The 25,910-nt window shown below is 43.1% G+C and overlaps 1 protein-coding gene across 1 annotated transcript; it reads left to right on the top strand.

Moving 5' to 3' along the window:
- Nucleotides 1-2,326: 2,326 nt before the first annotated feature.
- GCM1 (glial cells missing transcription factor 1) lies at nt 2,327-10,676 on the top strand. The gene is made up of 6 exons (XM_074864713.1): nt 2,327-2,428; nt 4,133-4,385; nt 5,359-5,471; nt 6,476-6,604; nt 10,151-10,481; nt 10,654-10,676. Exons 1-6 carry the CDS (start codon nt 2,327-2,329, stop codon nt 10,674-10,676), a joined length of 951 nt encoding a protein of 316 aa, XP_074720814.1.
- The last annotated feature ends 15,234 nt before the right edge of the window (nt 10,677-25,910 follow it).

Genomic DNA, 25,910 nt, shown 5'->3' with positions numbered 1-25,910 from the left:
TAAATTTTCACTTTTTTTCTAAGGGGAGCAGAACAGTTTGTTCTGCTGGAGGAGAGGAGAGGAGAGGAGAGGAGAGGAGAGGAGAGGAGAGGAGAGGAGAGGAGAGGAGAGGAGAGGAGAGGAGAGGAGAGGAGAGGAGAGGAGAGGAGAGGAGAGGAGAGGAGAGGAGAGGAGAGGAGAGGAGAGGAGAGGAGAGGAGAGGAGAGGAGAGGAGAGGAGAGGAGAGGAGAGGAGAGGAGAGGAGAGGAGAGGAGAGGAGAGGAGAGGAGAGGAGAGGAGAGGAGAGGAGAGGAGAGGAGAGGAGAGGAGAGGGAGAAAAAGTATTTCAAAACTTACAACTTACAAAGCTGCTACACTTTAGTAATAATTAAAGCTACACAAATAACAATCAGAAATTTAATATGCCACATCATCCTTAATTATTGTTCACAGGTTTTGCTACTATTTCAGCCTTTGCCTGAAAGTAGATAAATATGTATGATTCTCTGTAACTTCATTTTTTTGTGTGTATTATTTTGAAATTATCTGTGTCTTTCATTAAACGTTAAGGTAATATTTAATTATTGGTTTATTTCTATCAATATAACATAAAGGAAGAACTATTCAATTTTCTCTAATAAGAAGGAAATTAAAAATCAATTTCTAAGCCATCTCATTTTGAAAAGAAATTTTAAAAGCATTGAGACTATCATTTTGAATTATATAATAAATCATTTCATGTTTTAGAGCACACAATAGTCAAGAGACATTTGTTTTGTAAATTCAACTCAGTTTTCCAATGCAGCTCACATTTTGTTTGTCCTGACTTTACTATCTCCACCTTCATTGCTGTGCAATATGAAAATATATGAAGACCTGGTATTTCTTACAGCTGCTTGTATTTCTGAGCAGTGATGTTCCCTTCTCCTCCAGTCTAACATCTTATTTGAACCTGTAACAGGTTAGTCGCCCTCCAGGAACAAGCCTCAGTTCAAATTCCTGAGCGCATTGGTGCTGACTACCAGGCTTCCTTCTGTGGGGTCTTTTTCCATGGGGGATGCTCTGCCATAGCCTTCTTTCTCCCCCACCGCCACAGTCTGAGCCATGAAGTGGGGCAGTGGGGCTCTGACTGTGCTGCCAGAGCACCATACAGCCAAATGTCTGAAGTGCTCTGCAGATATCCACAAACTCTTGCTTTAGAGGTGATAATATAACATGAGGACTTAAGATCACAGGTATTTTATAAATGGGTAAACTAAGGACATGAAGGCTAAGTCACTTTCCAAGGGCCATGCATATGCAGAGCCAGAAATAACAATAAAATATGCTTAATAAAGTCTATGAAATAGAATCACATAGATTAGATTTTACTTCTCCCACTACTCAGTAGTCTTTAAAAAACCTTTAACAATAAAGTCTTTAACAATTTTTTTTTAAAAAAATTGGCATAAATTACAGTGACCTTCCCAAAACCATTGAACCTTTCCCAGTTTCCAGAAAGAGGAAACTAGCTTGTTCATTTTCTGATTCACCTTTTCTCTCCTTGTCAAAGGAAACAAACCCCAAAACTTTTTTTTCATGTGTAGGATCCCTGAGGATATGGTGTTAAGCTTGGTTGGTACTGAAATTCAGAGTAGAGCAATTACTTGCTTTACAAGATTTTAGGCAAAAACTGTTGGTTTTAACAAATGTACCTTGGTGGTTTTTTCTACTTCAGTCTGCTGTTGAGATAGGAAAATGTAGGTAGCCCAACTCCCTCTTCTACACTTCCCTGATGCGATTGGTAAGCTCTCAGAGATGCCAACGATATTTGAAATGGTTGAGCGCCATTTCATCTGAAATGATGTAGCAGTCCCCTCTTGTTTCTCACCTTTGTCATGTGCAGCGTGTGAAATATCTAATGGATAAGCAGGAACTCAAGGAGCCCTTAGCAGCCACTGAGCTGTTCAATCAGTTTGGCTCTGGAAATAATGAGACAGAGTCTGATCAGATGTACAAAGAGCCTGCAAGCAGAGTTACATGACTGTAAACTTGGTATGAGAGGAGACCAAGCAAAACAAAACAGATGACAAAGGCACGATTTGCTTGCTATTAACGATGCCTCTGTAACATCACAGGCTATCTCTAAGCTATATTTTCCACTGCATTGCTGGCTTGCAAAACTTTTAATGGAACAAGTTTTTCTGGCAGAAGAACACTGATTTTTATCTTTAATGAGCAGCCTCTCTATCATTTAGCTTCAGGAAACAGCTTCCTGGTTGTAAACTGCTTGAGAGTGCTGACAGCCAGTCAACTTCAAAAGCAGCCAGAAGAAACTTTCTCGGTAACTTTGGGAAGGAATTAAAAAATGCTGAAAGGTGCAGATGATGTTGTTACAGAGCAGGAGGACTCTGCTTCCCGGCATGGAGAAGTTATGAGTTGGGATATCAATGACATCAAGCTTCCCCAGGTATGTGTCTCTGTCTTAGAAATTTATCCAGTTCTGACCAGTCACCTCCAATTCTCCACTGATTTTAAATGCTTTCTCAGTCATCTATGCCTCATTGACTTTATTCTCTTTGCCACCTCGAGGTATGGGACAGTGTTTTATTGAAAAGCTAGAAAATATTGAGCAAATGTTGAAGTTTCCATGTATTTTTCCTTAAACATATTATTGAAAGAGCTGCTGATAATGAAAAATAGCAAAGCTGCAGATTTGTTACCTTTCTAGTCCACTGGCCGATGAGGTGCAGAAAAAGCAGGGAAAAAAAATGATCTCCTGCTGTGGGTGCTCAATTAGAGATGTCCAGGACTTTCTTTTGAAGATCAGGCTCCAGTCAAGCAGGCTGGCTTTCCACATGGAGGCAACACTCCTTTCATGAGCACCAAGGAAGAGTTTGCTTATATTTGATGAGGGGCAGAATAGTGATCTTTCCCTCCCTCAGTCCTTTCCAAGTCCTCTTATCAAAAAATTTCAACCATGCTCTCCACTGAAAGCCCACAGCACCCTGCACGCCAAAGTCATCTCTGTCCCTCACCTCAGCATATTTGTGTCAGATTCCTCCTTCAGCGAACAGCTCTGCCTTTCACTTCCCAATCCTGTCTTCTTACCTGATCCCAGTCTCTTCCCTGCTATTCCACCGCTGTTTGCCCAAAGCCTCCATGTCCCAGGCTGCCTCCTTCCCTGCCCTCCACCCCAAGGTCACCTTCACCTGCATTTCAGCCTGCAGGCTTCCTCCACACCCTTCCCTATGCTATCCAATAGCTCCTGGGGGAGCACAGGAGTTTTTCTCTTCTCAGCTGATGTTCTTGCTGCTGTAATAGCTCTTAGTGGTTGGGAACAGCAATTTCAAGGAAATTCCTACTAAGTTTTTGTACCCCTACAAGACCTTTTCCCTCAAAACCATCAGCAGGTATGTTAGGTGCTTTACAGCTTGCCGCATTTTACTGTGTTGACTGTACCCACTGAGGTGATGTGTGTTTGGTCCTTTGTTTTTTTTTCCATTGAGATTTATTTTTATTGTTCCTTACAGTGTTTTCATTGGAGTTTTTTTGCTTAGCCCGTAGCAGTGAAAATAAAGCCTGACTAGGATGTTAGGTTTCTTTGTTTTGGACTTCAGAAAAATCACCATGGAAGTCTTTCATGGCAATTAAGCCTAATGAACCAAAGTCCAGAAGTAAAGACCTACAAATGTGGGCATAGTCTCAGTCTGATTCAGTATTTGCCCTTTTTCCAGAGAGTTGAGCCAAATCAAGCCAAATGATTCAGTGCAATGCTGCTGTGAACAGCCTGAAAGGCAAAGCAGGATCTCTGACATGAAAGCTAACAGAAGTTAGTCAGTGACTGCTGCCTAAAGGAAAAGTGTCTGCTGTTTTACATCAGGCACCCTACCTCCCTCTCCTGGGAAGGTCCTACACTGAGCCGGACCCATGGGTGAGTGAGAACAGCCTCCCGGCCAGGCTTTCCTGATGCTTTGGGGCTTGAACAGCCATGGGGAGCTGTGGTTTTTCTGCCTTCTCTCCACTGCTCCCTCCTGCCAACCACCATCACCTGCTGGGGTGCTGGAGTTACCCAGGCTAGAGGACACCCAGCAGAGGACCAGGTCTGCTGGGCTCTTGCACAAGTTTTTCTCTTCCCCAGCCTAAAACGTGGCTTGCTTTGGTCTCTCCACAGGACATAAGACAGATAGACTGGTTTCAAGAATGGCCAGATTCTTATGTAAAACATATCTACAGCTCAGAGGATAAAAATGCTCAGAGGCACCACAGCAGCTGGGCAATGAGAAACACCAACAACCACAACTCTCGCATCTTAAAAAAGTCCTGCCTTGGGGTGGTGGTCTGTGGCAACAACTGCTCGACCTTGGATGGGAGGAAGATCTACTTAAGACCAGCCATATGTGATAAAGCTAGGCAAAAACAACAGCGTGAGTATGAGCATGGCTGTTCATTGTACGGCAGTTCATAAGTGAACACAACATAAAAGAAATCAAAGTAGAGAATATCCTTTGGATTATCCAACCTTCCCACTGCCGTTTCTTATATTCCAGTGCAACTCTTGATTTTGGAACAATGCATTTTACATTTCTCTTACTGTTGGGGGAGGAGTTGTTTGCTTGTTTGTTTGTTGTTTGGGGTTTTTTTTTCTTTTTTTATCTATATTTCTGATGGTTAGAGATTGATTCCCAGCCTTCTCAGGTCCATGAGTGATGCTACTGAGAAAGCTGTGCAGTGCAGGCAGCTTCCTGCTGTCCTGTTCCTGCTGACCTGACTGTTGACTTCATTATTGCATGGGCCCAAGAGTAACTCAGGAAGCAAGTCTTTCGGGAAAGAAGTTGCTCATAAACTATTATGACTGAAAAATAGGCCTCATAGTCATGTCACTGAAGCAAGACAAAGCAAATAGAGAACATGAGCTGCACACACATTTTTAACAAGATGATTCCAAACAATTGTTGATTGCTCAGTAGAGCTAGCACATACTGATTTTTGGATCTGATTAACACTTTGACTAAAGAAAGGTATTACTCAAGCACTCACTGAAATCAGAATGATGTCCTCTAGAAAAATCACCCAAGAACACATATGACATTTCAGACACTGCCAAGTTAAAAATACCTAAAATTGATATTAAATGATAATAAATTACAAATTATAATAAAACTATAACAGAAATAAATTTTGCCTGTTATATTTAAGAATGGAACAGAATAAAGGCAATTATTAATTTGCTTATATTGATTTTTGCTTACTTTTGAAAGTTTTTTGCATAGTCTTTCTCAATGTAGTTTCTGAGCCCCAAACCAGAAGTGGCAATCCACCACCAATGAACCACTGTATCACATGGGATTCATCTGACTGGTGTTGTATAGAAAGTATTTCCCATCATCTTTGCTCCAGGGAAGTGCTGTCCAAACTGCAATGGACCCCTGCGGCTCCTTTCCTGCCGAGGCCATGGTGGTTACCCAGTTACCAACTTCTGGAGGCATGAAGGCCAATTCATATTTTTTCAGGTTGGTATAAAATTACCTTACATTATGCAAATTAATTTTAAAGACTGTTTTTAAAGATTGATAAAGGACATTTTTGTTCTGACAAATAAGGATCGTTGAATATGACAAGGTCAAATGACTATAAGGAGAAAAATTTTCACAATGGGTGGGCAAAGTCCTAAGCAACCTAATCTAACTATGAAGTTAGTCCTGCCTGAGCAGGAGGTTGAGCTAGACCTCCAGAGGTCCCTTCCAACCTAAATTAGCCTATGCTACTATGATTCTACAGCATATTTTTCATTTAAGCTCTTGGAAAAAAACCCTGCTGATTTTGAAGCACTTTGCCTCAGGTACACAGGAACCAATGAATCCTCAAAAAGTCAGACATGACATATTATCTCAACCTCTTCCCCAAGGCACCACACATAAGCATGAGGCTATCTTAGAGCAGGAAATGGTTGTACCCAAGCGACTGTCTATGGAAAATGCCATGTGTGCATTACATGTAACTGATATTTGGATACCAGTGTATGCAAGTGTTTAAATAATGGGCACTATTTCTGGGAGCTGTAGTCCTAGTTTAGTACCATAATCACTGAACTGTCCTGTTTTCCAGTCTTTTACTTATGTGCAGGTTAAATAAAATTAATTCTCTGTGGAAACTAATGGAAATAATGTTCTGATAAACATGTCTAAAGTGGGAGAAGAATGGAAATGTCTGCAGGGACACTGTAGACACTGCAGGCTGCAGAAGACCTTGTGGCTTCAGCAGAGGCTCTAGCGTGAGGAGTCTCTTCTGCATGTAAATGTGGTGCACTGGTTTTATGATTTCAGAGAATTTGTACCCCATCACATGTCATCTGAGATATGTTTGTTACTTGAGCGCATATTAAATAAGTCTTATTAAGTATAAAGCATTAAGTCAGGCCATATGTGTGGTTTTGGCCTGTGCTACAAATTCTGCTCCCTTAAGATTAATAACAAGGTTGTTTCTGACTTTAATATGTCATAATTTCTTTCAAAAGTCCAAAGGAGCTCATGACCATCCACGTCCAGAAACAAAACTAGAAGCAGAAGCAAGAAGATCAATCCAAAAAGCACAGACAGCTTTTTCTCCATCTTCTCCAAGATTAAAAAGAATCCGGGAGATTGAGGTAACACTTATTATCGATCAATGAAATTGTGGGGCTAGTGATGCATGGGTCAAGGCACAGTGCAGTCTAGCTGGGCTTCTGGTCTGGGTGGGAGCAGGCTTTACATCTCCGCATTCTGTCTCCCTGTGATCAGGCCAAGAAGGAGCAGGGCTGTCCTGAGAATCCTGCTCTGCTCAGCACTGTCATCCACTGCCAGCACCCCCCATCTGGAGCCTCTTTGGGCCTGGTGGCAGCAGGGGATTACATCTACACTGGTAAACAAAACAGGGCTGGAGGGCAGGCTCAGTCACATCACTATTCACGTGGTCCTTACCATGCATTTGGCCAGAGCTAACTTGTGCTTACAGACAAAATGCCCTGGCAAGGGTCAAGAGGTCAGCATGTGCCAGGGACCATTGCCTGGCAAGATTTTGGACAAGGCTGCATCAAGTTTGGGTCCCTCACTGTACACAGCTGGCTTTGAACCTACCTGTGCCCCTATGTGCTGTCATGCTACAAGCCACAGACAATAAGAATCTCAAGCTGATGCTGTAAAAAATAGCGCTTGGTGGGCTGCAACACAACCCTTGCATCATTTCACTTCAGGTCCAGAGGTCGCCCAAGGCCAGGATGTAGTATGGACACTGTCAGGCCATGCCTTTTGATCCCTGTTACCAGCAACAGTCCTTGGCCTAATTTTATTTAGCTGCATGGACACAGCTTTAGAGCCCCAGCTCTTTCCTTTTTTAAATGCAAGAGTTGTCTTTAGAAAAATTTCCCACAAGTTCTTTGTTGGTGCTGCTCCAGAAATTAAATTATTTACAAAGAAATCTGGGAATAAAGTAATTAGATATTTAGTTTAATCAATATTGACATTGAAGGAGAATATTAGAAGGTTTTAATTGGATTTAACTTACAGTATTGATTGCACCACCTCATGAGAAAATTTTAACAAATGAACACTTGAAAACTGGGAAATACTTTTGGCAATAACTGAACTCAGGAGGAAGATTCGTGTATGTGTGTACACATACACACAAACACACTGTATAATATTTTAATGTAGAATACAATATATAACATTACCTATATGATATACCTATTGTATACGGTATCTTGACAAAACAAACTTATCATTAACAAGGCAAATCCAGAAATCCTCACTCCTTCTTCCTCCAGTCCCCCAACCCTTACTTAAGAAAACCCAGTTACTTCAGTAGCAGGCCTGGATCATTTTATTCACAGACTTAATGCCCATCAGGGAAAGAGAAGCTCTCCTGCAGGGCAGCTGCCCCTGAGCAGGATTCAGCCACCTGCAGACCCTCAAGGGCTGTGAGGACACCTCAGGTGCAGGAGGCACTGCCCCACCCTTGGAGAGACAGAAGGAGGTCATGTTTTCTTCACATTAACGTGTGTCTTGAGGTCCTCCACTGACATGGAGGAGGTGCCATAGAAAAATGAAGGCACCCTCCACATCTGCTCATCTTTCCTGGGTTTTGCCAGGGTTGATAACGTGCATCATTTCTGCCTGGTGTGCCCCGCTAGCTCCCTGGTCTCCAGAAGGGCTTTGAAGATAGACAGTGCTTTGAAGGATTTACAGAAGCAGTGATATTAAAACATCATCTCTGCTGGGTGTGGAAACGCTTGTGAAAGCCTCTAAAGAGATCGTGTAGACTGCCACATGCCTGATGGAGGGAACTGGGTAGAGCAGTGAGGCTGTCTCCAGTGACCTTCCTTGCAAAGGCTGTGTTACACGCAACTGTACACCACTGGTCTTCACATGCAGTTTGTTTTGTGCTAAATGTGGTGCATCCTCCCCAGCCTGGTGTTTGGGATAGTAACCAGTGCCCCTTCACCTACAGACAAAAGGGATAATTGGGCTGGGTGGGGACAAACTTTTTAAATGGACAGCATGGGGAAGCAGAGGGATCCAGAAGCTCAAGAAGTAGATCAGAAGAGTGAACAGAGGAAGTTAAACTCATTTGGATGGAATATGAATTTAAGAGCTGCTATTTCTGCTGGAAATACTCAGGAGGATACTAAAAACCAGAGCTCAGGAGTGACTCTCATGGAGACCCACTGACTTGGGATGGGACAGTCAGACAGTACAGGATGGACTGCTGGTGGCCTCTTGACACAAGTGCCTGGGAACACAAGAATAAGAAAAAACAGCTGAGCTGCTGTGTAAATTTCTAACGAATACAGAAACAATGTTTTTCATATCAGTGGTTTAATTCTATCCCCATGAACACTAAAATAGTCCTCACCTAGCAAATGTTACTGAGCCACGTGGCTTTTTTTCTTTTATACCTGAGCCTACTGGTCTTTCTACGTCTTTCTGGTGTTTTCATTGAGAATTGTGTGGGAGTAGGAACAGACCAAAGATGTCATAAATATCTAATTGTAGAGCCTGCTCTTCAGACGCTCTGACTCTGTGCAGTTGGAGTGATACCGTTTACCCTCATCTGGCTTTAAAGTTCATGGCTCTCCAGCAGGTTTTTCTTCGGAATAACCCATCATATTTGTGTTCTGCCAAGACCAGCTGCGATACAGCTAACTCAGGAGTCTGATCTGACACGCAGAACCTGTCTCGCTGAATCTGCAAAACTCTTCTGAAAAGAGTCAATTTTAATGTGCTCACAAGAGACCAGGGAGGAGAACTTCAGAAAAATGTATGAGAACAAAATAGAGCAAGTGATACACAGAATGTTTTCTCTATGGTGTCAGTGGGTCTTTAGCTGAAGGTGGGCTGGGTCCTACATCAAGTTGTTGGAATTTCTTCTCATGGTGAGTGGAGAACATCTGAAAGGAGCTTTTCTGCTCTGACAGTCAGCAAAAACACTATAATTAAACGGATGCAAAACCAGAATTACAAAGAAGAAAGACCTGTAAGTACTCATCAGAAATGATAGCCCAGAATGAGTGTTCTGAAAGGAATTAAAATTTGCAAAATTATAATCCAATAATTAGAGCAATTAAGGAAGTTGTGAAATATCCAGAACAAAAGACACAGAAGAATAATTCTTGTGTGCTGCTCCCTCCCTGAATGAAATTTCTGTTTGTGGGTTAAAAAAAATGTAAAGATAGGAAAATTTATCAGTTAGAAATAGTAGAGTCTTGAAAAGCTGAAGCATAATATTCCTGTAGTGAAAAGATACCTTCAAAACAATCAGTTTAAAAAAATCATACTTAGCTTTTCCAAACTCCATAAAAAAAATAATCTGTGGTGTTAAATGTATTAGCATAATTTCATTTTCAGGTACATCTTCGGTATATGCTGGCAGCAGACCCCGAGGGCTGTGCATGCGAGGTCTAACAATTCTTTCAGTGTAAAACAGGCTTTGGGCAAAAACTGGTGAAACAAACCCAGACCAATGATCTGGGAGCCTTGTTTGATTTGTCCCTAAAGCCCACTGGCACTTCTCTACAAGGAGGCTCTGCTACAGTGTCTGCTTCATTACCTGTATTAACTGAATGCATTCGTGAGGGTCTCATAGAGGACAGTTTTTATTTCATGCTGCTAGACTACACCTTGTTTTTCATTAAACCACGCCTTGCTTTCCCAAGTCTCTGACAGGTGCAATGCCGAGGACGGAGGCTTTGCCTTTGCTTTTTTCCAAGCCGGATGCTTACATGCTACCTACTAATTTCGGGGGACATTTAAGCAAAAGTTCCTGGGAGCTGATGCTGGACAGCTGCTCTGGGCAGCCACCATACCCAAGGGCAGCTGGAGAGGATGGGGACTCTGGAGAGGCACTGACCTGGAGCAGGAGCCCGTCCCTCAGGAGGACGCCCAGCACCGGGAGGCCTTGCAGCAGCCCTGCCGTCCCTGCGGCCGACCTGCCCTGCGCAGCCCCTTCCCCCCAGCACTGCGCCCACCCCAGAACCCAGCACATCCTGCCCATGAAAAAGGGTGGCCATGACACCTTCAGGCCTAACGCCGGCCCTTTGGGGGATGAATCCTGTGAGCAGAAATCCCCCCTGGCCTACGGCGGCAGCTGCCTCCCTCCACTGCCCTACCCGGCTCCTCAGGGAGGCCCCTGCCCCACAGCAAGCGGGGCACACCACCACCGCCAGCTCTCGGCACCTCTGAGGGGATGTGAAGGAGACATGGGCGAGGGAGGGCGCCGTATGGGTCTAAACTATCGCAATGACGACATGTTATTTAACCTGTACCCAGTACGGTGACCGGGTTTAAATGTCCTCTCTCCCCGCTCTTCTGGCAATGGGCCTAATTCACCATCCCTGTTGCAATGTAGATTTGAAAGTGCTACCACACCAGTTCCCTCTTTAGCTCTTCTTTCAGGCCCCAGGAGGGGCTTTCATACCTCTTCAGGCATAGTCAAAGACTTGTCTTTGTTCTTTTTAACTGTTATATTTTTCCCTACTATTTCATTGCTCTAATAAAATGTATCAGCTCTTCTTACAGACTACTTCCCTGACATTCTGGTTTGGTAGCATTTCAATCCACCTTGATACTCAGTTTGTTCAAGCCTGTGGGACTGTGGAAGGTGCAGATGGATGACCTCAAGGACTACAACCATTGTGTGCAACACTCTGCATTCTTCCAGCTTCTTCAGGCAGTGATCTAAGTCCCTCCACTGCACCAGCCCTGCAAATGTATTGTTTAGAATCATCACAGAATGGTCCAACCCCTTTGCCATGGGCAGGGACATCCTTCACTAGATCATGTTGCTCAAAGCCCCATCCAACCTGACCTTGAACATTTCCAGGGAGGGGGCATCCACAGCTTCTCTGGGCAACATATTCCAGTGTCTCACCACCCCTGTAAAAACATTTCCTCCTTAAATCCAATTTAAACCTACCCTCTTTCAGTTTAAAACCATTGCCCCTTGTCCTATCACTACAGGCCTTGGTAAAAAGTCTTTATCTTTCTTGTAAGTCCCCCTCATGTATTGAAAGGCTTTATAAGGTCTCCCCAAAACCTGCTCTTCTCCAGGCTGAACAACCCCAATTCTCTCAGCCTTTCTTCACAGGAGAGTTGTTCCAACCCCCTGATCATCTTCATGGCCTCCTCTGGACCTGCTTGAGCAGGGCCATGTCCTTCTTATATTTGGGGCCCCAGAGCTGGATGCAGTACTGCAGGTGGGGTCTCATGCGAGCAGAATGGAGGGGGAGAATCACCTCCCTCAACCTGCTGGCCACATTTCTCCTGATGCAGCCCAGGATTCAGTGGAATTTCTGGTCTGGAAGTGCATACTGCCGGCTCACGTCCAGTTTTTCATCCACCAGTCTCCCTAAGTCATTCTCTGCAGGGCTGAACCCAGTTTTATACATGTATATATTCATGGTGTCTTGCTGCTTTTTCCAGCCACTTTTGATTTCTTTCATTGCAGATTGTAATGAATCCTTCAGCATCCTTTCCGTGCATCATCCTCTTTTCTGACCACTACCATATTTCAGCAGGAGCTATCAGTTCCCTACATTTGTTTAAAAAATTAGGGTGCCAAATACGAATCTTCTTGTATGAACTTAGTAGCCAGCTCAGGGATCTTTGGCAAAGATTTCTTTATCTTTTCCCATAATTCACATATGCATGACTTTCCTGCATGACTAGCCTCTGCTGCTCTCTGGACTGCATTTCAGGGGCCACTGGCCCTCACCCCACAGAGGGAGGCACTGACACATGTCCCCACTGCCACATCTGCAAGGAAGAGCTGAGGGATGTCATGTCTGAAGACACATTTCACAGCTGGTTCCTTTAACCACCATGAAGGTAGAGAGCCTCAGCTCCATGGGCTGTCCATCTGGCAGTCCTAACCGTGCCCTTACCTGCCTGTAGAGCAAGCTGTGCCCCAGCAGTCCAAGGCGAAATAAACCTTCTATTGGCATGAGTCTGGGAGGACAGTATTACGAAACAAGTGGCAATAAAAACCTCACAGTACCTCAGACTGTGGTGTATCCTGTGTCCATCAAATAGGTTCAGTCTTATAATTATTTTTTTTTTGCTTGTTTTCGTCTTTTTAGATTCCCTCTCTTTTAAAAAGAATTTAGAATATATTAGTTACTAGGGAAACCATTCTAATTGTGAAGGGTGGAGTTCAGAGACATTTACAAGACAAGAACAAATTGTATTTATAGAGCGTTTCAAAATGTTTATTGCAATTTGTGAAACAGGGGATGTGTAGTGATTTGTTTTATGTGGAAAAAATCTAAATGTAGATCACAAAATAACAGTCTGCTGTTGTATGTGGAGGTCAGTTCACCAAAATTTTATTTAGTCTTTGAGTTACTCCCATGCTAATACCAAACTTTCTGTTTTATGATGATTCTTTGGATTGGTAACTTGGAGAAGGAAACCTTGATCAAGGGTAATAGCAACCTCCATCTCTAAGACAGAAAAAGGGAAATCAAAAGGAGCTGTAAGCGCTTATGCTTCGGCAGGTGAGCTGCAGGACAAGGGACAGACAGGTCCCCCAGGGCTGCATGTCCCATAGCTGAGATTCCTCTGAGACTGCCAAACCCATCACACCAGTGAGGGACTGTGCAGGGCATGGACCCTGCCCAATGCCATCCTGCTCGGTCTCATCTCGCCTCTCCTCTGAATTCCTTACATCTCCACTGCACCGCTGCCAGCATTGCCTTTCAGGAATGGTACCCTACAGATGTATGGCTGAGAGGCTCCTCAGACATTGTTCCCACACCAAAGTACCATCAGTTCCCTGTACACCCACCAACTCCTTCATCTGTTTTTAAAAACTACCAGCAAAGGGGTTTTGGTAACTGACCCCATAACCTGTTCCACAGCTTCATGGTCCCAATCCCAACTGTTAACATTTTTTTCATGTCTGATTTTCTTCCCTGCAGATCAACCATTTCTTCAAATCTTTGAAGATGAGTAGCCTCTAGTTACTGAGTTTCACAGGCTTTCTAAAGGACTATTACTAGCAAACCTCCCTAAAAGACAGTTACTACCAAATCTGTCTTTCTGCCTGAGAAGCAGGAAGGAAGCTTTTTGTTAGTTTGCCTTCAAGTGTGAACCAAAAGATTTCCAAAATGAAAACTATTCCTGCAAGCACAGCTCCACTCAGCAGCCACCTGCCATAGCAGGGTTGTGCCTTCTTGCAGCTCCTGTGTTCATAATCCTGTGCACCCAGGACTGTACTGCAGTTTGGGGGGAGCCCCCAGCCCCTGTTCATGCAGCGTTCATTGCACTCAGTATGTTTCCGAGAGGAACACATTTCGGGCTCAAGAAGGACAAGTTATTTCTTTTTAAAAAGGAGGAAGCTAAGACTTCATGATTTTTCTAAGGTTAAATGCAGAAAGGCTTTCCAGATTTACAAGCTGACAGGGTTAGATTGCCCTTTCCATGTTCTTGCAGTGACTTCTGTGCTGGCAACAACTCCCTCCACTTTTGGTACAACCAGCACAGTGGGTCAATATGGTCACAAATTTATATCCGTTTGGCTCAAAATATGAAGATTCCAATCCCAGCTCTAACCTTTGCAAAAGTTACTTTTTGCAATGTATTTGGGATGTGTGAAAAGAAAGGTATATATGTCGCTGCTTTAAGCCTCATTTAACCAACTTTAAGGTATTGTGCCCAACTGGGAAGTTTTAAGAATCAGAGGTGAAAGATGGTACTAGATGCCTTATCCTCTGCAATTTTAAGAAAATATACGGAACACTGAGGTTATTCAGGCTAGCTTCATGAAGAAACACTAATTGATATGTGAGGATCTACCCATAGGTAACTCTGTAACCTTATTCTCTGCTGCAGAAAATGGTTTTCTGCAAGGCACAGCTGCAGTAAAAATACTAGGAAGACAGCAGAAGTGCAAAGGGGTCAGGATGTGGATGATTACACAGACAAAATGTTTTGCTCTGGCTTATCAGTGTTTCAGATGGCTGTAGCTACTGCCAAAGCTTACGCAAATATCCTTACATGGCATGGATGGTCTACACTCATTGCTTTCCCAAGGTCTTAGCTCTGAAAGCCATGCCCTCAATATTTAAGGGGTAATTCTTTGGGAGTAATCCCTGCGCTTGCTCCGAAGAAAATATCTTTACATATAAGGGCTCTTCTGAGGCCATTAGAGAACTACAGCAATGTTGTGCAGAATGATACATTAGCCAGACTGTATCTTACAGAAACACAGCTTTTATGGATTTTTTTGACTCATGCAGCATTTAAAGATGAAATCTAGACATATAATCAGAACAAGCTTAATAATACAAGGCAGCAGCTGGAGACCTCCATTTTTTAGTGTATTTATTCTCAGAATATCTCTATATTTTTAAATGAAACAAGTGTGTCAAACTGCTGTTGGTAGAAAGGACTCCATGAGGAAGCTTTAGGGGATACACTCTAAGTAACTGTATAAAGCTTTTCTTTCCTCATGGCCTTTGGGAGTACTAATTCATGTGTCTGGTATTCCCACAAATTTTGCTCAGCTTCCCCTCAATGTAGTCATTTGGGGCTTTTTAAGTCATTATGTAGAATGGGACAATCTAATGTGTTTTACTTTATTGCAAGCAAAATGTAGAGGCCCCTGTGGTGGACCTCAGCAGGGATATGGCCAGTCTGTGCCAGGAACAGGTTTTACGTGGCTGGGTAGCAACTGACATGGGGACCCAGGGGAGGCAGAAGAGGATGGGATGTTGGCACAGTTTATTTAAAATGAAGGAAGTCTGCTGGTGTCAGAGTAAAAATAGATGCAATCAGTAATCAAAGCAGAACGTGAACAGGTTATTAACACTGCGCATCTGAACACCCTAAGCAGTTTGGATCTGGCTCTTGGGCAAGCTATGAAGACTGGCCCTGATTCAATACAGTGACCCTGAGCTGCTGCAGTCCCCAGGCACTATGGGGTTTTTGTCTTTCACTTCACCAACATTCCTCACCTCCTGGAGCAAGGAGGACTCACCATCAATGCAGGAGAACCAGGCTAGGAAGCACTTAGACAAACCCAACATACATAAGTCCATGGGCACTGATGGGATGTACCCATGAGTGCTGAGGGAGCTGGCAGGTGTCATTGTGAGGTCACTCTTGATAATCTTTGGTGATTGAAAGAGTTTTCTGAAGACTAGAAGAAAGCAGTGTCACTCCTGTCTTCAAGGAGAAGAAGAAGGAAGATGTGGGGAACTACAGGCCAGCCAGCTTCACTCAAAATCTCCTGAGGTGATGGAGAAAATCCTCCTGGAAACTTTGCAAACACATGAAAGACTAAAAAGTGATTTGGAGCAGTCAGCATGGATTTATGAAGGGAAAATTGTGCTTAGCCAACCTGATAGCCTTCTACAATGAGATGAGTGGCTTGGTGGATGAGGAGAGAGCAGTGGATGTTTTTTATCTTGACTTTAGCCAGGCTTTTAGCACTGTCTTCCATAACATCCTCACAGACAAACTGATGAAGTGCGGGTTTGTTAACTGGACAGTGAGGTGGACTGAGACTTCAGCTATTTTGTGATTCTGGGAACATTTAGGATCAGCCATAGCTGTTCTCATACCAGACAGTTGCAGTCTCCAGATGCTTCTCTTTGAACTAGCTGTGTACTGTGTGGCACATCTGGAAAGTCATCCAAGGGCCTGACATACTAGGAATACCCTGGGGCAGCAGGAACAGCTTTTGTGGCCCTGCAGACAGCAGCATCAGCAATCTGAATGCCACAAGCATCCTTTGCTCTCCCTGTTGGTTTATTTGATTTCTGTGAGCAACGTGAGATGATCTCCTGTGTGATAAGTAGTTCTTGAGACTCAGATAGTCTCTTCAGAGGACAGGGCAAGCCAGGAAGGTCTTTGGCCAGCTTTTCACTCTGAAGTCATTCCTTCTGTTTTCAGTTAGTAACTGAGGAAGCAAAATTGCCTTGGAGGGCTTGTCTCAGGCAAGCATTTTTCATTTCTCAAAACCAGTTATGTCAAGATTCAAACTTCACATCATTTGGCAATTGTATCATCAGTGACGTGGTTTACATATTCTCTTACCAAGGGCTGTCCAATCTATTTGCTCTTCTAAAGAGGTAGTCATAAATAATACAAACCACGGTATGAGAGCGTCCTCTCTGATCGTTGCTTTCTGAGCCTGGTAGAAACTGTTAAGCAAAGGCCAAAACCATATGGCAACTTGGCAGACAGCCCCTTTTTGCTTCTAGAGGTAGCAGATATCTGTGGCAGGATCAGGTCCTTCACCCCTTTGCTCCCAGCAGAATGTCCCTGCCAGGAGATGGCAGGAACTGACTGGTAGGGTCTCCCCCTGCCCCAAACAATAGGTGAGGAGTGGAGGGGCAATGACATGCTGCTCTCCTCATGTCTGCGGCCTCTTCCCTGGCACCTGTGGGCAGCAAGGTGAGCTGGTGGCATCCCAACCTTACACTAGACTCAGGCAACTACAGCAATGAGTAACGGCTGCCACATGAACAGCTGTGACCAACCTAATATCTGTGGATAGTGTAAACATTGGGTACTGTCAAAAGCTGTTTGTCAAACATCCAGATTTCCTCTGCTCAAGTCACAGCGAAGACAGGAGGAAACCACGATCTTCAGCCCAGCCAGCAATGGCCCTGGGCAGAGCAGGATCCCTGGAGGCAGGGCCCTCCAAGCTGACAGAAAAAGCAGCAATGCATTTCAGGGGAGAGAAGGGGTGGTTCATGTTCATGGGCTCTGGACCTCCCTGACTGTCTGCAGAGAGGAGTGTGATTCCCTGTCTGAGAGGCCAGGGATGGTAGGACAAGGTGGCACATGTGTAAATGGCGTGACTGGAGACCCACTGACCCCTGCGCTCAGAGGAAAGTCTGGGGCAGAAGGAGGGCAGGAGAAAAAAGAACAATTGTCCGGCCTTGGAGTGGGTGAAATATAGGATGAATGAACAGACCCTGGCCAAAGTGAGTTAAAATAAAAAGTAAATTGATGCTGTCTTGACAGTTTATTCCACTGGAGTCATTGATCCTTATTGGTCTTTGTATGCACTAAGGAGAAAACTTCAGGCCAGACTGTAATCGTGTCCCAACCTTACCGCACTTTTGTGCACTAAATGACTCCACCAAGAAGAACTGAACTTCCCAGAGGTCCCATTTACCTGCCAAGAGCCAGCCCTGGAGAAATGAAAACCTGAAGCTGTTCCTCTTCGGACAGATGGGTTAGGGAAAGCACCAGCCCCACCCAGGCAGGCAGAGGCTGTCTGCACTGGGGGGCTGCTTCTCTCTTTCCCTCTACCACTCGTGCAGCCTGGGGGTGGGCCAGGGGTCCCTTTACCATGGGGCGCTTAGTTCTCGGAGGCAGTGACCCAGAGGAAAGCCTCAGCCAGTGCAGCAGGTATGGCTGCTCCCTGCTGATGCGGGATTCGTGGCAGAGTGCAGGATCACCTGCACAGGCCACCATCGTGACACCAAAATTATGGGGACAAAGCTCATCTGAAGAGCATCACCCAGCAGGCTATTGGGCTGCCAGTAACCTGCTCTCCTCTCCTCCTCTTGGCCAACAGGACAACCCACCACTAGGAATGGGTAGATGGAGGTTTCTTCCTCCAGTTCAAGTGAGGTGTATTCTGGTTTTATTTTTATTTGTAGCTCATTAGTTAATAATAGTTGTAAAGCTAGTTTAACAGGTGGTTCTGGTGCAAATTGACAAGGTCTAACTTAACGGAAGCACTTGGACAAGGCACTCACTGTACTTCCTTGCAATGATACTGAAACTCTTGCCACGCACCAGCTTCCTCTCATGAACTTCCAGAAAATGCTCCTTCAAAGATACTCTCTCATGTACAGCTTAACTCTGCTCCCTCCCAGTGTCTTGTGGAGGCCTTTTTTTTAGAGCAGAGGAGGTTTGCCTGACTTTGGTAAATTACCATGTTCACTGTTAACCCCTTTGCACACAGCAGTACTGCCAAACGTAAGGAAGAAAGGTTTATCTTCAGGCAGATGAAACTATTCTCCAAGACCAGGATTTGCTTCACCTGCTTGGTGAGGCTGCAGACACTCCATACAGTGGACATGAGGCATCATCCTGTCAATAGATACTCAGCCTCCCCGCTGGTTGTCCTTCTGCATTCCCTGATGTGGCCTGACCCCGTGATAAAGCATGTGATTTGCTCTTTCCTGTAAAACTAGTGCTTTCTCAGAAGGTCCCTCCCAGGCGTCAAGGGAGTGCTTCAGTATTTTTAAATAGCTGATCTCTCAGAAGACCTATTTCAGTAAGAGAAGAAAACTTCATTATGCAGCAAGAAGCTTAAAGTTTTTCTAAGTAGATCTTTTCAACAGTCAGTGGGTTTTTCTTGGCCACCCACACCCCTCTCCTCCAAGCCTGATCACTCCTTCACCCTGGGAATATGGTGTCCTGAACTCCAGACAGCCTCTTCCCTCCCTACTGCCATTGTACAGAGTGGATTTACATTTTCCACACTTACTCTTGGAGACTAATTTCACTTTAAAAAACTCATCTAGCACTTCTACCTACCTGATTAAAACCATGGTCTTAAATGGCAGAAATCGTGAAGCTGAGGTTGGCTTCCTCTGTCATTCTCCCTCATGAATTCTTTGGGGTCTAATAATGGAACAGTATAAAAAACTACTATAAAGATCATTTGTGATGATATAAAAACTGAAAATAGACATCATATGGCAGGCTTTCTCTCCATGGAGATACTAGCAGTGTCTTTCCACTCATCACCTACTTTCATCAAACCCATCAAGGGGTGTAAGTGGTATAAGTGAATCTTTGGTCCCTCCATCAAATTTATTTGGAAACTGGTCAGTGAGTTCAAAAGTTATTGGTGGAAACAAGGCTGACAAGATGACCACTTGATACTTAATTTTGTTAGGGAACTGGCTAAAAATTGACCTGCAGCAGTCATAAGGTTTGGAATCCAGGCAGGCTTTGGTGCCAGTTCACTGGAGGGTGAGGGCAGCACAGGCATATTTGCTGCTGCAGGTAGTTGTTATTATCCAAGTAAGCTATGTAATGTGGTTTTTTCATCAAAATAGTCTCGTCATCTCCATGATGACTGTAACTTTACCAGCTGTTATCCCATTATAGTCCTGTTGATAAATGCAGATTTACAGCAAGGGAGTGAAAGTCCTATTTTACTTTATCCTAACCGTGCAGGCTGGCTGTGTGTATTTAGCAGGCACAGACTTGTGGGAACTTGGAAGCTCAGTTCCTACATGTGATCAGCTCTACCTGTGTAACCACAACATAACCCTTCTTCCATTTCAGAAACAAAAGTCTTTCTCCCTGGCTCTTGCCTGTTGAAGGAATCAAGCCTGCTCCCAGGCCTGGGCTTCAGGGAAAAGCCAGTGCCAGTGCGATGGGTCAGCCAGCGTCCTCCTCTCGAGAATGGCCGGGACTCTTGCACAGCAAGAGACTAAGCCCCACCATTTGGGCTGTCCCCACAACTGCTTGGCTGCTCCGTCCCCAGGGCAAGTAGCCTAGAAAGACATAGTTTGTGTCACCCATGCTTCAGCCCACCCTGCATTTAGCCATACAGACACTGCCCAAACCAGTAGACATACTCTGCACGTTTCTGAAACACAAAGGCTCCTGAAAAACTTGCAGACTCCTGCTTTTATCCACCATTTTCAACCTTTCATCACTCTAATACCTCTGAATTTTAGTAGGCCTGAAGTACTACAGCAGGACAAAGAACACTAAATTGAAGGAGAGAAATGGGACTAGTTCTCTTAGATCTTTTGGAAAACCTTAACTCAGGCTTGACTGTAAAACTGGGGTAACAATAATCTTTTCCCTGTTCATATGCCATAAGTTTAAACTTTGTTTAGGTTACAATTGTTCTATAGCAAACCATCTTCCAGGCCTGATGAGAAGCAGAAATGCAGTTTTAGCATAAGACGATCAGAAACACTGCTGTGCTGAAGTTCAGTGATCACCAGCTGATCAACAGTGTGCCCCATCGTTAATTTTTTTATTCCTGTGAACAACAGTAACTACATGCTGACGATACGCTGTACAATTCTGGTCTTATAAAAGGCTCTAATTCAGAGCCCTTCAGGAGGAAAGAAGAAAAACTTGATTCACTGCGTTGCACATACTCAGACAAATATTCATCTTATCATCAGATTGCTTTTTGTGGTAGTTTTTCAGGTTCTACAGACTTTGGTGGGGTTTTATGTGAAATGTTCAAAGGCACACTTCTTAAAGAAGGAGCAGGTTCCAGACAAAACTGCTGGCAACTGTTTTGTTGGCTGCTATGAAAGTTAACCCCCCCAATCTTCTCACTTTATTACCACTGGGAAATGCAGCTGACTTTAATATCTGTAAGTTTATTTTTCCCAGACTTTACTTTGCAGATCACCATCTGTCTAGACACTGTCAATTACTTATATGTGTACTCAAGGTGAGTTTAAGGGTACTCAATATTTTCTTCTCCATGTGATTAAATTTCCAGGCAGCACTGAACCAACCCACTATATTTGCGTTTGTCATTTAAGGCAGATGTTACATTATCCAAAACAAATTAAAGACTTTTTCATTGATTTTTACTGAAATGAAAGTACAGAACTTGTGGAAAGCACCCTGAATTTCAAAGGTCTTCTTGAAGGTTGTATAATAGGAACAATCTTTTCATGGGATATCCCCCACACACTCCAAAAAAATCAGTGAGGTGTGGGAAGAAGGATTCAGTTGAAATGAGTTGTGAGTTAACACTGCTTACTATAAAGAGAAAATGGAAAAGCTTTTGAGGAGCAATGAGATTGATGATACCCATCTCTGTATTAATCTGTACAGGGAACGAGTTGGCTGTGCTGGCAGAACAATTACATTCAGCTTAAATACAGTTTCCGCTAAGTAGCTTCTAGTGCAGCTAGCCCTCCCTGCACACGCAGGTTACCGAGCTCAGGTCAGCAACCCCCAGCAGGAGCAGAGCCAGCTCTGCGGGTGTTGGTGCAGCCGTCAGGTAGTCCAGGACCGAGCATTTTCATTCTGCACATTGTGTCAGGCACGGTGGCAACACGATTAAGCTCTGTCTGTTTTGATCTCCAGCATTGCTGCACTTGAAGAAGATGCCACAGCCTTTGGGACAGATCATCTAGGAAAAAAACCCCTAAACTCCCTGATACATAAACTCTTGTATTGTAACCAGTTATTACTTTCATACATGTTTTATCAAATTTTCTTTATAATATGAAGAGATTTGTGCCTTTTCCTCTACTTAAGCCACTGAACCCCATGCCCCACCAGCCCTAATGTGTCTGCTCTCCCAGTTTCCTTAAAAGCAAAGTCAGGTTTTTGTGTGACCACAGTTCAAGTCAGGAGGCAAGGACACTGGGCTTTAGGGAAAAGAGAAAAAGGACCAATCTTTTGTATTTTTTTTTCTTTAAATGTGCAACTGAGAGCTAGTAAAAATTAACGTCCTTATAAACATATCTTAACTGCCAACCCAGGTTAATAAACACTGAAGTGTGAAGTACTAGACCTAAACCCAACTTCTTAGAAGTGTAGGAGGAAGCTTCCCAAACTCCCCTTCCAGTGAGACACTCCTGCAGTATCTTCTTAAAAATAGGAGAAAGGATTGCTCTTTTCTGCTCCCCAAAGACAACAGGCGATGCAACTTCAAAGTCTGGGGGAGATCCGCATAGGAGGTAAGCATACTTTCAGTTCATGGGTTCACCTCTCTCCTCTAGCTGAGGTACTCCATTCACATCCATGTTTACCAGTTTTGTAGGATTTCTGGGGAGACACTCAGTCTCCCTTATTAAAACTGTTCTACAGCAAATAGATTTGTTGTACATACTGCAGGACAGGATGACCAAAAACCCCCAAAAGCATGTCTGCCTGGCCCTGGCTAGGGTCACCAACCTTGCCCTAGCAGACTTGGACTCTGAACAGAAACGTTCAGAGCAGGGCAGGGACTGAAACGATGACCGCTGCTTTGGGAGCTTATGCTCCCCCAGTGGCAGTGGTTAAGATGCACTTCTTTTCAGTGCATCACCCTTTGTCATATAAGGATGTTCCCGCTTTGCATATTGGCTGCTTCAGATCCCATTTGGAAGCCATCCTGCTGCAGTCTGGGAAGCTAACTCAGGGCTGAAGGCTCCAATCTGAGATTCAGGTACTTAAAATCCCTTTGAGGAACTGCCCTTTCTGTTTATTTCCATTCGGTTGTTATCACAGACGTCTGACTAGTGCAGAAACCTACAGAGCTGAATGCTTGGCAGGCTAAACGTAATGCTGAACTATTGCTTGTTGCATTTTCTCTTTTTTTTTTTTCCCTGGAATGTTCTCAAATTTTAAATAAGCTGTAGGGAAAAATAAATAAAGTCTATTAAGTACAAAAGAAAACTTGGAACTGTAGCATGCCATCTAATGGCAGAACAGCAACATTGTGCATTGGTAAACACACATCAGGAAGCTCCACCCCAAAGCTCTTCTTCATTCCTGGCTGCAACAACCTGCAGGGGTAGCGCTGCTTGGGCGGGGGGAGACACCAAAATCAAGCATATTCCCTTGCAAATAAAAGTTTGCAAACTAAACCAGGCAGAACTTCTGTTTTAGCAACTTCAGCAATCTCTTACCATTATGGAAGTAGAAATAATGAAATGTACTTCGGGTGTATATTTAGCATGGAAACATGTAGGGGTCACAGTGCTTGTACATTTCTTCTCAAGGGAAAATTCATTCATTCAGAAATAAAATGTGTGGAAAAAAAATGTCTACTCATCTTGGCTTTCCACATTAAAGAATAATTTAATTTGGCAGGATTTACTAGTCTTACTTTTCTTAGCTCTGCATCATATCCAGCTATTTCTCATAGAGCATTCTGAGGTTAAATTAATAAATGTGCTACAAACATCTTCAAAAGATGTCAGAATAATGGCAGTGGCCAAGATAGGAAGGCTGTCAATCCTAAAAGATGCAGGAATATTGTCTTCAGAAGCAGTCATGTTTCTTTTCTTTTTTTTCTATTCATACTCTGAATATGTGTTCCACAAAATCCCACTATACTGTAATTTTAACACCTGTTTCTTACTGCCCTGAATGATAGGTACACGTCAGCATGGTGCATGTGGACCCTTTCAAATGGGCCTCACGACCAGAGCTGAAAGCAGTTTTAGCTAAGAGAGAACGCCACTTTCATATATCCCAAAATGTTACGTTCAATAACAGACTCGAGTGTCTCTTCCAAATCGTTTGTTTCAGCCAACATTATCTAGGACTTGTGGGTTTAAGATTTATTTTAAGGACTCAGGAACTATACTCTGGACAAGACAGAGGTAAGGCAAAGCGCTGTTCCTTTTAAGCAAACAATTATGCAAGTCATTTTACTAAGAAAGCTGCTAGTCTTAGCATAAAGGACAAAGTTTGAATCCAGACTGAGTGACTATCAAATGGAAGTCTTTGATTTTTTTACAGGTACTGTTAATACTAAATAACATATGTAACATTAATTTCTGAAATCCAAACTGTTTTGCAAATGTATATAAGCTTTTATATTTTTCTCATCTTGGACAGCAGAAAAGACAAAATGGAAAAGCACCTCTATCGTTCAGCCATTTTAACATTGACAAAAGCTTCCAAATACACTGGCACACATTCCAGGGGAATTTTCTTGGATTAAAAAAATCAAAATGGACTCTATTGTTTTCTTTCTTTAAACAAAAAACCTTGTGCAAACACCACATGTTTTTGAAATTCTGACCAGCTTGGCTCATGGTTACCGAGTGAACTGGGAGCTGAACTTAGCAGTTGGAAAGTATCTACTGCTGATCCTCTTTGCTCAGAGCACTAAATCACACTGTCTCTACTCCCTCCCCCCATCTACAGCCCAGCATTACAAAGGTATAACTGGTGGTAATCTCCAATTAGACTGAGTCAAATCGGCATAACATTTGATCATCTGAGCATCTTCTCTCCACAAAACTGTCCACTCTGCCGCCTTTCATCCAACGCATAAAAGAGATCTACAGATCCGAGAACCATGTTTCTGTCACCTCTTGTAGCCCTCCTGTAGCTCTCCTTCCATTTTTATAAGTGAATTTGTCTCAACGCATATGATAAACTCTTGGGAAAAAGGACTCCATAGTTTTATACCTTATTGTTTTATTTAAGTTACTAATATAATTAAAAAAGGACAATTTCCCAGAAGTAAACTAGTTATACCAACTAATGGCTTTATATGGTAATTAAAAGGACAATAAAACTAAATTATAAAACATACAGCCTCTAGCAATTAAAGCCTTGGACTATTGAAAATCACTAGATAGAATGAAGAGCAACTAGTCACCCATTTCTTTGCTGAAATAAGTACTATTTTAATAGCTGCATGTGAACAGACAGTAATAGCATCTGCTGATAAACCATTTCAAAAGACAAAACTAGCCTAACTTTCTCATATGGCTAAATGCAGAGGAACAAGTGTATTAATCACAGCTCAGTCTCACAGGTAGAAGGCTCACACAATTTTCTTGGTGAAGGAATATTTCATATAATCTTAAAATAATTATTGCCTGAGACTTCTCTTGAATCAACATCTCAATTTATATCAGAACATTACCTAGCTTTTCCTTTATGCCCAGAGTAGATTTCAAACACATGACCAAGGCAAGAAAAAACAAAAGCTTAGAAGCAACAGGTAAGTCTTGGTATGAAAAGAGATACCTGAAAGCTTCTCTCCTTTTCTCAGATAATGACTTTACTACTTACAGGTTAAGAGGTTAATTCTACCTGTCAATCTTGCCTAGCATGTAGTTTATGCATGGTAACTCCTAACTAATCATCTTTAACTGTATGAAAAAAATTATTTCTTGGCAAAATAAGAAATTGCAAGGGATTGCATGTTCAAAATCATGATTTATTGATGTATTTTTAATCATGTAGTTCCTTGCAAAGATACACTGTATAAATTATGGAACATGTATGGAACAGTTCTTTCCACAGCTTTCACATTTTAGTCCTCAAGTTCAGTTCAGTATTTTGAAATGAGATGTTCAAAGGTAAATTATGTAAAATGGCTTTAAAAAAACTACACTAAAAAGCTCCAGTTCTTTCAGAATCCAAGATACATATATAATAAGCAGCATTACAGTATCTGCACTACACCCCCAAGCGATATATGCAGGAGAAGCAGCATACAGTACCTGCACCAAACCTCAAGGTACACTTCATGATTAGCAGTACACAGCACCTGCACATCTACAGCAGCCTCGAAATTTATCTTAGTACAACAAATGCTCAAGGGGTTTACAGCATCTGTAGCAAGGTTAGATGAAGGGTTATAATACATTATGACGTCCAAGTGAGCCCTGCTTACCTGTGCATTCAGAGCTGGTCAATGCACAAGCAGTACAGACCAGCATTCCCCCACCACACTGTGACACTTCCCAAGCAGAGCCACGTACCCTGCAAACTCAT

The sequence above is a fragment of the Strix uralensis genome, chromosome 3, assembly GCF_047716275.1.
Source record: "Strix uralensis isolate ZFMK-TIS-50842 chromosome 3, bStrUra1, whole genome shotgun sequence".
Taxonomy (NCBI): domain Eukaryota; kingdom Metazoa; phylum Chordata; class Aves; order Strigiformes; family Strigidae; genus Strix; species Strix uralensis.
This window is presented reverse-complemented; position numbering and strand designations above follow the sequence as displayed.

What these genes read in the sequence shown, in the direction of transcription:
- GCM1 (XM_074864713.1), top strand. Translation starts at nt 2,327, where the DNA reads ATGCTGAAAGGTGCAGATGATGTTGTTACAGAGCAGGAGGACTCTGCT. An exon ending in ATGACATCAAGCTTCCCCAG is followed by an intron (nt 2,429 to 4,132) that starts GTATGTGTCTCT and finishes GTCTCTCCACAG; the next exon opens with GACATAAGACAGATAGACTG. An exon ending in GCCAATTCATATTTTTTCAG is followed by an intron (nt 5,472 to 6,475) that starts GTTGGTATAAAA and finishes TTCTTTCAAAAG; the next exon opens with TCCAAAGGAGCTCATGACCA.